The sequence below is a fragment of the Moschus berezovskii genome, chromosome 28, assembly GCF_049115385.1.
Source record: "Moschus berezovskii isolate FMDL1 chromosome 28, NW_MosBer_1.0, whole genome shotgun sequence".
Classification (NCBI taxonomy): Eukaryota; Metazoa; Chordata; class Mammalia; order Artiodactyla; family Moschidae; genus Moschus; species Moschus berezovskii.
Window position 1 is genome coordinate 30,028,090 of NC_142487.1, and position 13,837 is coordinate 30,041,926.

Here is a 13,837-nt window from a genome sequence, read left to right on the forward strand (position 1 = left end):
CTCTCCTGGAGCTGCGTCACCGCCATGGGCTTTCTGGGAGGCGCCGGGGTCTCTCTACTCTTCTCCGTGGACACATGCTTGTCTCCCTGAAAGGAACCCAGGTTTCTTGTGGCAAATTCATATTCATTCCTCAAGGTTGATCTCAGCCACTTCCTTCCATGTGACCTTCCCCGCCTGTCCCGGGCAGTCCGAGGATTGTCTTCATGCCGCTAAAAGAGGTTTCATGTGGAGGCCAGAAGTCTCCACGTCAGAAAGCCCATCTGGATCCAGGCTTCATCGCTTTGCTGCTGCGACCCTGGTCTAGTGACTTAACCTCTGTGCCTGTGCTCTCACTTACAACATGGGGTGTAAGGGTGCCACTGGCAGGGTTAGTGATGGTTTAGGTGAGTTAGACGGAACGCGCTCACAACAGGGGCTGGCACGGGCTGCATCTGCAAGCGTCAGTTACGATGCCTGACTGTTGTCGGGTCACCAGGTAATTGCTTCCTTTTTTCTCCTGCAGAACTCCGCAGCACCATGGGGCCTTAGTTCCCCAACCGGGACCGAACCTGCACCCCTTGCATGGGAAGCGCGGAGTCTTAACCACTGGAGCACCAGGGAAACCCCACCATGTAATTTCTGCCATGCATCCCCCCCGCCAGATTATAAACTATTTGAGGACAGGGACCATATTTTCCATGTACATTCCCAGCCTAGAATAGAGCTTGGCATTCAAATGATGGTGGCATAACGTTCAGAAGCCTGAAGAGAGGAATGGGGAGCGGTTCCTCTTTCTCCAGGAAGACTTGTCAGAGCCTTCAGAGGGACGAAGAAGTGACCGGGGGACACACCAGAAATGGGATCCCCATGGGGAGGGGCAGACTGTTTACACCCAGCACCGTTTACATCACCGGCGCCTGGATACCAAGCTCCTCATAGGCATTCGATAAATACAGGCCGAAAATAAGGACCGAGAAATATTAAGCTGTGTTCTTTCCCGTCTCTCTCTTCTATGCCCTTGAGAGTCTAGAAGATATTTCCTTGTTGGAATATGAAGGCTTAATGCATAGAAAATCAATTTGTGTATGAAACATAATTACCTAAGAAATTCTCTTAAATTCCGTATTTCTTCCTTTCATTCATATACCCCACACAAGAGTCACACAAATCCAGAACATATTTGAAACAAGGGCCAAGACATCTACTGTGAAAATAATACTTCCAAAAAATTAAGCCTTGTCACGTGTTTAAGATGCAGGGTTAGAGTGATACCACGACAGAGACGGTGTTTTGTTTAAATGTGTCTTTAAAAATACTCATTTCTAAGAAATAAGTTTTCAAATCTGTAAAGCATGTTCCCCATTTATTTTTTGTCGTGATTCAGAAGTACAAGATATGAAAATTAGGTTACAATTCTGCCACAAAAGCTTCTAAAGTAGCAAACACAGGTTCTATTATATATCAAAATAGCCATATGCACTCTTATCAGTTTTAAAATGCCTTTAGAGTTGTCACCTCAAGCAATTGAAAAATATAATAGCTAGTCTCTCCTCTTCAAAATACCAAATCTGCCATCACTGCCCTGAACTAAACAAGATTTAGTCCAGAATATGGAAGGTTACAGTTAGTAGGTATTTTTCAACTTTGAGTCACTAAGAAGTTAAGGAAATGAGAAAGATACAAAACATTTTAAGTCAAAAAGTATGAATAGCTTAAGTGTCCTCAAGTAAGTTAAGACATATTTAAATTGGAATATGATACAATAAAATTAAATCTGTTGATACAATTCATTAAAAAAATTATTATGGGACTACCTTCTTCTGAAAAGACAAAGACATACAATTCTGTGAATCAAAGCAACTGTTATCAAAAAGGTTTTGTCATTTAATATTAGAAATGGTCTCTCAAATTTTTTACTTCCAAGAATCAACAATAAATGGTTTACAGGATCCAAACAAAGACTTATAATGAAACAAATATAATTTCATGTAAAGGGGCCATCAACAACAGCATTTTTTAATTTCTTCTCTTTTCAGCTGTCAAAGTTAAATTTTAAAATATATAAAAAAGAACAACTCTCTTGACTTTGTTTTGGCAAAAATAAATGAGAATTTTTATACCTTCTTCAATGATAAAGGGTCCTTGAACATACTTTGCAATTTCAATGGCTGAATAATGTTAAACATTAAAATAAATATACTCACAAATACATTATAATAAAATAGTACAACCCAAGCTAGCAGAGGCAGACACATCAGACCTGAAACTCACATAATAAGCTATTGTTGGTCACATACACAGAACCCACCTTTCAACAGAATTAAGATTAAACTTCTTCTGCCACAAGTAAGACTTACCCACTTCTGGGTCCAACAGCAAGTGCTGAACCAATGTGATCCTAAAAAAAGCCAACAGTTTCCCTAACAATCTGCAGTCTGACCCAGTCTTTCTCTTCTTTACGAGCAAAAAAGAAATCAGTGTAATAAAAGGGTTAACAAGAACTGAGCCAAAAAAGATAAAAAATAGAATTTGCCTGGTAATAGTTTCACGATTTAGATGAAGCCAGGTCACTGTGTGATGCTTCTTAAGTATCTACAATTTCCCAGCCAAAAAAAAACAAAAAATTTTTTTAACATTTTGAAAAGGTAATGTGGGGTCTACACTGGATAGTATATAAACATCTCCACAGTGTCTGGGGCAATCCCTGTAACCAGAACCGTTGGTATTTCTTCAGACAAGTGCACAGTCCATGGTGTGACATAAATAAAAACTATAGGAATCTCAAGTCAGGCTTTGCTATCAAGAGAATTATGGCACCAAGTGTAGGAAGAAAAAAAGGAACACCTCAGTTTCCAAACCTTTTTGTTTACAAACCTAGACTTTTGCCATCTCTGACAAAGAGATGCTATATTTCCATGAATCTTATGCTACAATTCCCCGATGCTATGATTTCCACGAATCTGCTCTCATGCCTGAGTTTCATCTCAGCTGGGGATATCTCCCTGTTGTGGAACGTGGGATCTTAGATGTGTTCAGGTAGCAGGTGACCTGGAATGGCTGAACTGTCTCTGAGGATACCTTGAGAAATGTATATTGAAATAACTACTGTAAAATAGTTAATTTAATTAAAGAATGCACCATTTGGGACTAGACTTTAATATAGACCATCAGTAGAAGATACCCACATTCAAGAAACACTTAGGAGAAAATAATAAAATTGAGAAACACTCAGCTTTTACTTTGTATCTGTTTTCTTCCAATGAGGAAAATACAGTCGTTACTCCCTTTTAGAAGCTGCCCAATATGACTCAACAGAGTTTGCAGATGATGGCTCCTCAAGGCTGAAAGATTCATGAAAACTTGATGGGTTCAACCCACCCCCACAGACTGCAATGAAGTCATCCCAAGCAACTTATATATTAAGTAATAATTTCTTCTGTCTCCGTCAGTGTTTGAACATGTGCCATTCTCGTGTCTTTTAAAAAGACACTGTGGATAAAAGCCATTAAACATCTTACTTTGTAAAAATTAAGACATTTCAAAGTCAAGAGTTCAAAAACTCAAGAGCAAAAAAGGTTTGCCATAGTGTTCACTCTTTAATCTCTTGTACAGCTGCTGTTTCTGAACAAGAAAACACAAATTCCTTCTTCCAAAGCAGTGGTCTCTTATAACGGGAACTGGAGGGTGGAGATGGGTAAACTCACCGCGTGAGCGAGAGCGCAGGGCTCGGTACAGGGGCCGCCCTCGTCTCGGGGCGGCAGAGCGCATCGGCTGACGCAGCGGCCTGGGGGCCTCGCTGCGGAATTCCGCTGGTGGACAGCGGGCCGCGTCCGGAGGGGAACGGCGTGTCCAGGCAACGGCTGGGCTTTCCTAACACGCGGTAGGAGACGTTCTCAAGGTCAGTGGAGTCGTGGAAAGAACAGGGCGATCACTTCATTTCAGAAACAAGCGTCTTCCACACCGCGCAGCCCTGGCGTCCTACAGTATTTTTCCTAACGAGTAAACTGACAGTGCGCGCCTCCGCACGAGTCCCCCCAACACCGGCAGAAAACGGAAGGGGGGCTTTTCTAACTTGGTTTATAAGGAGGTGGGTCCGTAGAAGTATTGCTTCGGCTGCATATCAAAAGGACTGTACACCTTGGCCAGATGGAACCTACCTGTGCGGTGCAAGGAAGGCCCAACACAAACCTGGGTCAGTGTAAGGCACCACACGAGCGCAGCAAAGGGGGAAAACCCACATGACCGTCTCAGGAGAAACCCCAGGCTGAAATGTGCTGCCAGCACTTCTTTTTTGCTGTGCCACATGGCATGTGGGATGTTAGTTCCCCAACCAGGGCTCGAACCTGTGCCCCTGCATTGGAAGGGCAGAGTCTTAACCGCTAGACCACTGGTGAAGTCCCCCTTCAGTTTTTCTTAAAAGCTACATATATGCTACTAGGAGACAAAGGTCACACTTTTTAACGTTTTCATTTGCTTTAATAAATTCATTAATTAATTTAAAAAGTCAAGAAAAAAAATCGGTCTGTCTCTTCTTTTTTTATAAAAATATTATAGCAGTCTAAGCAAAATTGGAAAGGAAGGCATGGGAAGGATAAGAAGCTACAATGCAATGGGTGAGCTTCGGGTCATTATGGCCATTGAAACTGTAAACTTTTAAGCTTCTAAGCTTTTACTTCTCTTCAGAAAATATTTTAGAAGGCTGCCTTTCTCCATGAATGAAAAATGAGACGTGCCCTAAGCATTCGAGTCTAAAGAAGACAAAAAAATCATTATTTTTTCCTACTGGAAAATATTTATCTCCTTCGTTCCTCCGTATGGCCCTCTCCCGTCCCCCACGCAGCTTTATGGGATCAAAGAGACAGAAACCACGAGGGACCAGCAGCGTGGGAGTGAGTCAGGGCCACGCCGCCGCCTCAGACCCCACGGCAGCGTGCAACACGCCTCTGGAGTAGAACACACCAAGGTGAGAGAGCGCGAGAGAAAAGGAAAAGGCCCCAGAGACCCACTTCTGGACGTGACTTCTGATGGGAAAGACAGAACAGAAGAGACATCTCAGTGATCCTTCTGGGGTCCTGCTCACACGCCATCTGTTCCCTTACCATCACCTCTCCGAGTCAAGGGGTCTCCTCTGTATTTGCATAGTGTTAATAACAGTCTGGAGCTGAACGGCGATCCCCTTGCTTGCAGCCAGGTTTCGGAAGATCACTGGTCCAATCTCACAGATTAGAAAGCAAGACATACGTGTCTGCAAGCCCAAAACTGTGCCCCACTTAGCAGCAAGCTGGTAAGTTATTCACAGTCTTTTTCCAAGGGGTAAGAATTAGGCAGTTTTGTCTACAGTTTCCGATTTCGCCTTCTGCATCATGCAGCGACGAACAATGCTGTCGAAACTTCCAAGGTAAAACAGCGCGATCGTGCGGAAGAGACCCATGGTGACCACCTGCAAGACAGACGGAACTGTGAGCTCACGCGACGGGCGGCACACTCGTAAGCACCCGCAGAGCACAGAGAACAGAAGCTGTCTGCTTGTGCCACTGGACAGCACAGGGCCTGCAGACAGGTAATGACAAAACCGTTGTCCAGTTATTAAAAACATATACAAATTATACAAAGAAGAAAATAGAGATTCTTAGTAGTCTTAGGATTCTCCGAGCTAGGAAGGATCCAGAGAAGCACCTCAAATATCCAAACTACAATCTTGATTGTAAGAGGGAGCCCCTATGCCAGGCGCTGAGAATGACTAGTGCCAGCCGCCACCAGCTCGCTCCAGACCTGGGCAGACAACCAACTGAAAAAGAGCAATTACTGTCTCAGGGTTAAGAAAGCAATTAACCATACCCATTAATTCTCGCCCTTTCCAGTAAGGGACTCTCACTGTAACACCTGTAAATGCAACTTTTAAAAGGCAGGAAACTACAAACAGAAACATTTTCAAAGATACAAAGCATCAAAAAATTTGCCTCCCAAGAATTCCCTGGTCATCCAGTGGTTAGGACTCCACTCTTTTACTGTTGAGCGCCTGGGTTCGATCCCTGGTCAGGGAACAAAGATCCCACAAGCCATGCAGAAATGCCACAAAAAAACTGCTACCCAAGCAGCACCCGTTTTTCAGGAAGCTACTGGAAGAGGGAAACAGCCAAAGAGAAGGGCATTGACAGAGAAAGGCAACGTCCTGTGACACAAGGAAGCAGGGGACCCGACGCTGAAAAGAGACGGAGGGTCCCTGGGGTGACTGCGGAGGGGGGGCCGGGGTCACCCAAGCGCCAGACTCAGGGGTGGCGGCCAGTCCTGATGGCAGGTCAGAAGGCTCCGCGAGGAAGTCCTTCCAGAAGGTGAAACTGACAGGGTATCTGATATTTCTAAGAGGAGATGAACACAATCATTATGAATCAGTTCAGTTCAGTTCAGTCGCTCAGTTGTGTCTGACTCTTTGCAACCCCATGAATCACAGCACGCCAGGCCTCCCTGTCCATCACCAACTCCCGGAGTTCACTCAAACTCATGTCCATCGAGTAGGTGATGCCATCCAGCCATCTCATTCTCTGTCGTCCCCGTCTCCTCCCGCCCCCCAATCCCTCCCAGCATCAGAGTCTTTCCCAGTGAGTCCACTCGTCGCGTGAGGTGGCCAAAGTATTGAAGTTTCAGCTTTAACATCAGTCCTTCCAATGAACACCCAGGATTGATCTCCTTTAGAATGGACTGGTTGGATCTCCTTGCAGTCCAAGGGACTCTCAAGAGTCTTCTCCAGCACCACAGTTCAAAAGCATCCATTCTTCGGCGATCAGCTTTCTTCACAGTCCAACTCTCACATCCATACATGACCACGGGAAAATCCATAGCCTTGACTAGACGGACCTTGGTTGGCAAAGTAATGTCTCTGCTTTTTAATATGCTATCTAGGTTGGTCATAACTTTCCTTCCAAGGAGTAAGCGTCTTTTAATTTCCTGGCTACAATCAGCATCTGCAGTGATTTTGGAGCCCAAAAAAATAAAGTCTGACACTGTTTCCACTGTTTCCCCATCTATTTCCCATGAAGTAATACCTAGTAAAAGGCCAGCTAACCTTTTGTTTCAGGGAAAAATTAAAAAGACTGTAGAAGAAAGGAGAAAGGAGATTGGGTTGTGTGTATTACACAGCTCAGCTATGAACAGCCTTGAAACAGGCCTAATGATGGTTGTCTCAGTCCAGATCCAACCACAATCTCAGTATCACTAAACAGGGAGGGCAAGAGTGGGCGGGGGGAGGAGAGTGAGAAAGGAGAGCTCCATGTGCGCCCGTCAGCAGGATGTCAACCTGAGCCAGAACCGAGAACGTAGCCAAAAGCCTCCGTGCAAGGGTCCGCTCCAGGGAGAAGGACGCAAAGGTCAGAAGGTCCAGCTGAAAGGACAGCCCGACTGCTTCTGAGAAGGGTGAACGGGGGATACGGGATGAGGGTCTGCTGTTTTTCATATCAAGTCTCAAAAACGACCTCATTCTCTCAAGAAGGCAGAAAGATAATTCTGAAAAGTGTAAAAACCAAAGGGAAGCTGGAAAAGGCAAACTCTGGAGACATGAAAGCATCAGTGGTTGCCAGGGTTTCAGAAACAGGTGGACCCAAGGGAATATTCGGAGCTTCCAGTGGCCCAGCGGTAAAGAGTCCGCCTACCAATGCAGGAGACGTGGGTTCAGTCCCTGGGTCAGGAGGATCCCCTGGAGGATGGCATGGCAACTCACTCCAGTGTTCTTGCTGGGATAATCCCATGGACAGAGGAGCCTGGAGGGCTACAGTCCACAGGTTCACAAAGAGTCGATCACGACTGAAGTAACTTAGCATGCACAGTGCAATATTCAGGGTAGCGAATTATCTGTAGGACACTTTAATGCTGGATGTGGGTCACTCTATAGTCGTCAGAACCCACAGGATGGATGGATGACGGATGGATGACGCCATGAATAAACCTCAAGGCAAACTGAACTTCGGGTGGTAATAACGTATCGATACCAGCTCATCAGCTGCAGCAGAGAGCCACACCACCGTGCAAGGCGTGACCAACAGGAGACACTGGGGAGTGGAGAGCAGGTCTGTGGGAACCCACGGGCTTCTACGCACGTTCTCTATGAACACCTAAAAGAAACTGAGGGACTGCTCTTTTTGTTCTTGCTGGCTAACCCAGAGGCACACAGGGTCTGAGTTCCCTGAGCAGGGGTTGCCTCTGCAAGCCCCGTGGACACAGTGTAGACTCAACCACTGGACCACCCGGGGGTTCCGAGGATCTCCTCCTGGGAGAATCACTCCTCCTGGGAGAAGCAGAGTGAGAAGAGAAGCCTCTCCCCACCCGATTCGTCAGGACTTTACGGGGTGAATGAGGCTGACCACACATCCCTCTGTCATAACCCGCCCCCTGAGGGGCTCCCCGGCCCCCGGCTCCCTGCCGTCCCCGCGCTTGGTCTTTCCGGAGCGGTCCCTCTGTGAAAACCCTCATCACGCGGCACTGTACTCTCTCATGAGTCTCCTCAGTCTCTCCCGCCAGACCGCAAGCCTCCTGGTGTCCAGAGGCTGCTGCCTTACCTCTGATTCTCCAACAGCAGACACAGCAGCAGGCTCATCAAGGAGCTGCTGCTGCTGCTGCTGCTAAGTCACTTCAGTCGTGTCCGACTCTGTGTGACCCCATAGACGGAAGCCCACCAGGCTCCCCCGTCCCTGGGACTCTCCAGGCAAGAACACTGGAGTGGGTTGCCATTTCCTTCTCCAATGTGTGAAAGTGAAAAGTGAAAGTGAAGTCGCTCAGTCGTGTCCGACCCTTAGCGACCCCACGGACTGCAGCCCACCAGGCTCCTCCATCCATGGGATTTTCTAGGCAAGAGTACTGGAGTGGCTTGCCATTGCCTTCTCCGCATCAAGGAGCAGTTAATTTTTATGTCTCTTCCGGATGAACTGTAATTTCCATGAGAGCAGGGACTGCATCACACCCTTGACTTACCTCACTGAGCTTCTGTGGTCTGACTCACTGGAAAGTTTCTGGTCTAATATCCTGGGACTTTCAGGCAAGACCACCTCTAACCCCTAGAGACTTACCAGGATTCCCAGGTGGCGCTAGTGGTAAAGAATCTGCCTCCCAGTACAGGAGACGTAAGAGACCCAGGTCCGAACCCTGGGTGGGGAGGATCCCCTGGAAAAGGAAAGGCAACCCACTCCAGTATTATTGCCTGGAGAATCCCACGGACATCCCAGAGGAGCCTGGCTGGCTACGGTCCAGAGGGTCACAAAGAGTTGGACATGACTGAAGCAACTTATGCACGCACCCCCTAAAGGCAGAGATTTCCATTTTTCAATCCCAGAAGATGAAGTGTTCTCAGAGGAAAACCAGATTAGCACCCTAACAGCACAGCAAGGTGCCTTCTTGGTACACCCGCAGTGCCATGGGAAGACTTATTCCAGTCTGAATTCCTCACGGTACATCTTTAACCTGGCTTCCCTGGTGGCTCAGATGGTAAAGAATCTGCCTGCCAACCCAGGAAACGTGGGTTCCATCCCTGGGTCAGGAAGATCCCCTACAGGAGGGCATGGCGACCCACTCCAGTATTCCTGGAGAAGCCCACAGACAAAGGGACCTGGCGGGCTGTGATTTAGTGACTAAACAACGTTAAAATATTTCCTGTTTACTTCTCCCAGGTAGAGGAAGAAAAACCCTGATACTTCAGTAACAACCCTTCGCATCCTCAGATAAAGCTGCCATGTCTCCCTTCAGCCTTTGCCCACTGAGGTTCAGTGAGAGGCCCAGCTGTCTGTCTGTCCTGAGGCCCAGGCACGGCTCACCTGCTGGAGCCCTTCCGTGATGGACGTTACTGGAGCCATTCCACAGGTCAGTGATGAGAGCATGTACCCGTCGGAGCCGATGGAACTGTTGAAATTTCCTTGCTGAAATAGAAAGACAGGAAAGAAGCAGTGGCAGCATCAGGGGAAGGAATCAGCTCAGCACGTCAGAGATGAAGACCCGTGTCTGTCCACGTCGGGAGGAGGAGCGGCCACGGGCACAGGCGTGAGCTCAGGGATGAACGTGGCCATGGCAGACAGGCTGGGGAGGCTGGACAGACAGTTCTCAAAATGTGGGCCACGGACCCTGAGTGTCGGGAGACCCTCCCCGAAGACAAAACCACAGTCACGCCAACACTAAGAGGTTAATCGCCTTTTTCACCCCGGCATTTGCACTGACGGGAAATGCCACTGTCTGCTTAGCACGGCCTACAGTGGTGGCGCCTCCCCCGGTCCCCAACACGTACAGTGATCAATAACCACAGGAAGAAAACAAACTGTTCAAATCTCCAAAGAAAACTTTAAAGGTCAGTTTTGCTTAAAGCTGCACTTGTTAAGCAGTACAATTAATCCTTTTGTTCAATCTTGACCCTGGAGGACATTTTTTTTTCTGATTTTTTTCAGTTGGTGTATAGCTGCTTTACAATGGCGTGTTTACTTCTGCTGGACAGTCCAGTGCCCCAGTCACACGTGTGCTCACACCCTCTCCTCCACTGGGTCCCCTCCCCATTTAGGTCCCCACAGAAAACTCAGCCAGAAAGAGAAAAACAAACATTGCGTATTAATGCATATATGTGGAATCCAGAAACACGGTAGAGATGAACTTATTTACAAAGCAGAAACAGAGACACGGGTGTAGGGAACAAACAGACAGACGACCACGGGAGAGAGGAGGCGTGGGGCCAAGGGGGCCATCGGGACTGCCGCGTGTCCCAACTGCGGGCGAACAGGCCGTGACGAGCCCGCCGTGCAGCGCGGGAGCTGCTCAGCACTCGGGACGTGCCAGCTTCCTATTCCTCGCGACAGAGAGAGGCACACGGGCGTGCCCCGTGCTCCGCGCCAGCGGAAGGGGATGGATGCCTTCCACTGTGCACGCCAGGAAGGAGCCCTGCTCCCACTGTGCACGCCAGGAAGGGTCCCGCTGCTTCCACAGGCCGTTTCTGCAGCAAGAACCAGGACTGACAATCTGTGGTCACTCAGACAGGGGACTTGGAAGATTCCTAGCAGAAAATGAATGAAATGACCGTCGCTTCAAGGAAAACTGGCAGCTTTTGTAGTCCATGTGCAAACCTGAGCCAGAATTGGGAAAAACGTGTGTCTGCCATTTTGAGGCTGTCAGCTTCTCAGTTACAGAAAGACTTCTATCATAAGATCAGCAATGATGTGAATGAATGCGATTTTTTTCGGTAACTCAGGGAATCCATATTTTCCCAATGACAAATACATAATGTCACAAAATCATGAATGGGTACAAAATAGTGCAAGGCAGAATGATGGCTTGTCATGGAACAGAGAACAAAGAGTTCATTGCTAGAATTCACAATTTCACATTGCAACTCAACTTTAAGAAACTACTATTCATCTAGCTTAGGTTTATATCAAAAAAAAGGAATGTCCACAATCACCTGAAGCGCCTGCAGAGTCTCCCTTCCTTTCCCAGCCACCGTCTTTGCACGGGCAGCCTCACTTCGCACCCTTCATGCAGAATGACCCACAGACGGAGTGCAGGAGCAGCATAGGGGCAGCTGCTCTCCGTCAACATGGACGTTAAAGAGGCTGGTGGGACGAAAAACAATGCCCCCTTCCCCCGAAGTTTTGTTTTGAAAAATACTTGTTATAAAAATTTTACAGTAAAATACACTGAATTTATCACTGTCATTTTAAATGAATAAATAAATCCTTTTTAAATGGCACAATTTCACTTTCTGATGTAGTAAATATTGATAAGGATACGCCATGGAAACAAAAGTTCTCTGGGGCCGTGGAAAAGTTTAGGGTGGAAAGTGCTCAAGAGCTGAAAAAAGCATGAGAACCTCCAGATTAAAGGAACCCTGCCAAAATACAAAGAGCTGCTTCGAATCATTAAAAACATGGAGCGTGTTTGCTCTGACTTGAGATAAGCAGGAAAAACAAAGTCCGCCCAGTCCCCTGGTGCCATCTTCCTACGCCTTTGAACACAATCAGGGCAAAGTCCTTCCCACATCCACAGATGTTTTAATAGCCTTTAAGGTTTCCTGTATTCTGCTGGGTTCGGCCTGAACATGCAACGGACGTTCCTTCAAGGCCAAGGTCCAGCCAGCCGACAATTCTCATTCTGATCGTCCCTGAGTCTCCTAAATCCAATGTGGGCCTAAGGATTACATGTTTGCTTACATGTCCCCGGGATGTGTATATTTTTCTGAATGTGAATTAATAGGAACACGCTGCCAAAAAGTGTGGCCCACACGTCGTCCTACAGAACAGCACCTGGTTTCGAGAAAGACCGTTTTGGACTCTGAATCAACTTTGGAACGCGGAGGGGCAGCAGCCGAGTCGACAGGATGATGGCCGAGGGGGCTGGCAGCACTTTCTTCTGAGTAAACATTTCGGAAACGATCCCGGGAAGCAGGAAAGGGACAGGAAAATCCTTAACCCAGGGTGGCAGTAAGACACCTAAACTGACCTAGAACCGAAAATACTGTGGCAGAGAAGGAAGGTGACAACATGCCACACACAGTCTACAGTGCAAATCGCTCACACATCACAGGCAAGTCTCGTTTTCCTTTCAAAGAACTGAGGTTCTCAGACTGATCAGCCTGCTCCTAAGCTTAAGAGACACAACTGTGGGACCTCCCTGGTGGTCCAGTGAGTAAGAAGCCACCTGCCAGCGCAGGGGACACAGGTTAGATCCCTGGTCCAGGAAGATCCTACATGCCACAGAGCAACTAAGCCTGTGTGCCAACAACTGCTGAGCCCAGACTCCAGAGCCAGAAACCAGAGCCTGGAGCATCCACACGCCTCAGCAGAGAGGCTGCCGCGGTGAGACGCCTCTGCAGCTCAAGGGAGAGGAGCCTCCGCTCGCCAGAACCAGAGAAGGCGGCACGCACCAACAGAGACCCAGCGCAAACAAAAAGTTAGGTTCAAGAGTAAAAAGATACATAACTAGTTCCAGAACTTGTTAATTAACATGGAATTAACCAGGGAAGAAAAACAGTCTATGATATTAGATATGATGGATTGAATGCACACACACACACACACATGCTAGTAATTTTATATTTTGAAATAAACCCTGGGACAAATACCTTTTGGAAATACAGCACTGTGACTACTCACAAGGAAACAAGGCTTACTTACTACGGCGTCTTTAACAATTTGTTTGGCTACTTGTTCCGGTTTGCAGACCGACGTGGTCTCTGAAATAAGACGTGTCTCTAAAGGCTAAAAAGGTGAAAAAAAAATAGACATTATCAATACCATTACTACCCACTGCATTAAAAAGTAAGTAATTTTGACAATCCTCCTCGCCTAGTTTATACACAATTCTAGTTTTCTACCTTTGAACGGATTCCTATTTTTAGAACTAAGTTCATCTGGATTCCAGATCAGTTTCTACCTGGTTACCGTGTAAAATTCAGCCCCTCAGCGCCCCAGTTACTCTGTGGGACGAGAGTCCTAATTCCAGTGAGAACCATCAGAGCTTCATTTAAAATGTGAAAAAAAAAAAGACCCTGCCTTGTCATTTTTATTTTTAAATCTTTGGAGCCACATGCAACCCATGTGCCCAAAAATTCTTTAGAAGGGAGTTTCAGTTACAAGTTTCAAAACTTAGGCCTTAAATGGTATGAAACGATAAATTTTATTTACCATGTGGGCTTGAAAAAATAAAAACCAGAACATATTTCCTTAAAATAGAAAAGCGTAGAGCTCATAAAAGTCAAGTGTTTCCTGATGAACCTGAATGAAGAGAAAAGGTCTTTTGAAGGTGCCACCACTCTCCCACGTCCCCAGGCCAACATGACCAAGTGCAGCCAGACCCACGGCAGAAGTCAAAGCACTGTGTGCCCTCTGCAGGACTCACGGAG

The 13,837-nt window shown here is 47.0% G+C and overlaps 1 protein-coding gene across 3 annotated transcripts in view; it reads right to left on the bottom strand.

Moving 5' to 3' along the window:
• Positions 1-1,313: 1,313 nt before the first annotated feature.
• KDSR (3-ketodihydrosphingosine reductase) overlaps positions 1,314-13,837 on the bottom strand; it is a 40,941-nt gene continuing 28,417 nt past the window's right edge. For 2 of the 3 annotated variants that reach the window (XM_088833491.1, XM_055417499.2), the window contains 4 exons: positions 13,110-13,193; positions 9,777-9,878; positions 9,036-9,129; positions 1,314-5,419 (listed from right to left, as the gene is read on the bottom strand). In XM_088833491.1, coding sequence (XP_088689617.1) covers positions 5,250-5,419; positions 9,036-9,129; positions 9,777-9,878; positions 13,110-13,193 — 450 coding nt within the window. In that variant the 3' untranslated portion in view covers positions 1,314-5,249. The remainder of the gene's footprint in view (positions 5,420-9,035; positions 9,130-9,776; positions 9,879-13,109; positions 13,194-13,837) is intronic. The other variant, XM_055417500.2, reaches the window with a different exon arrangement.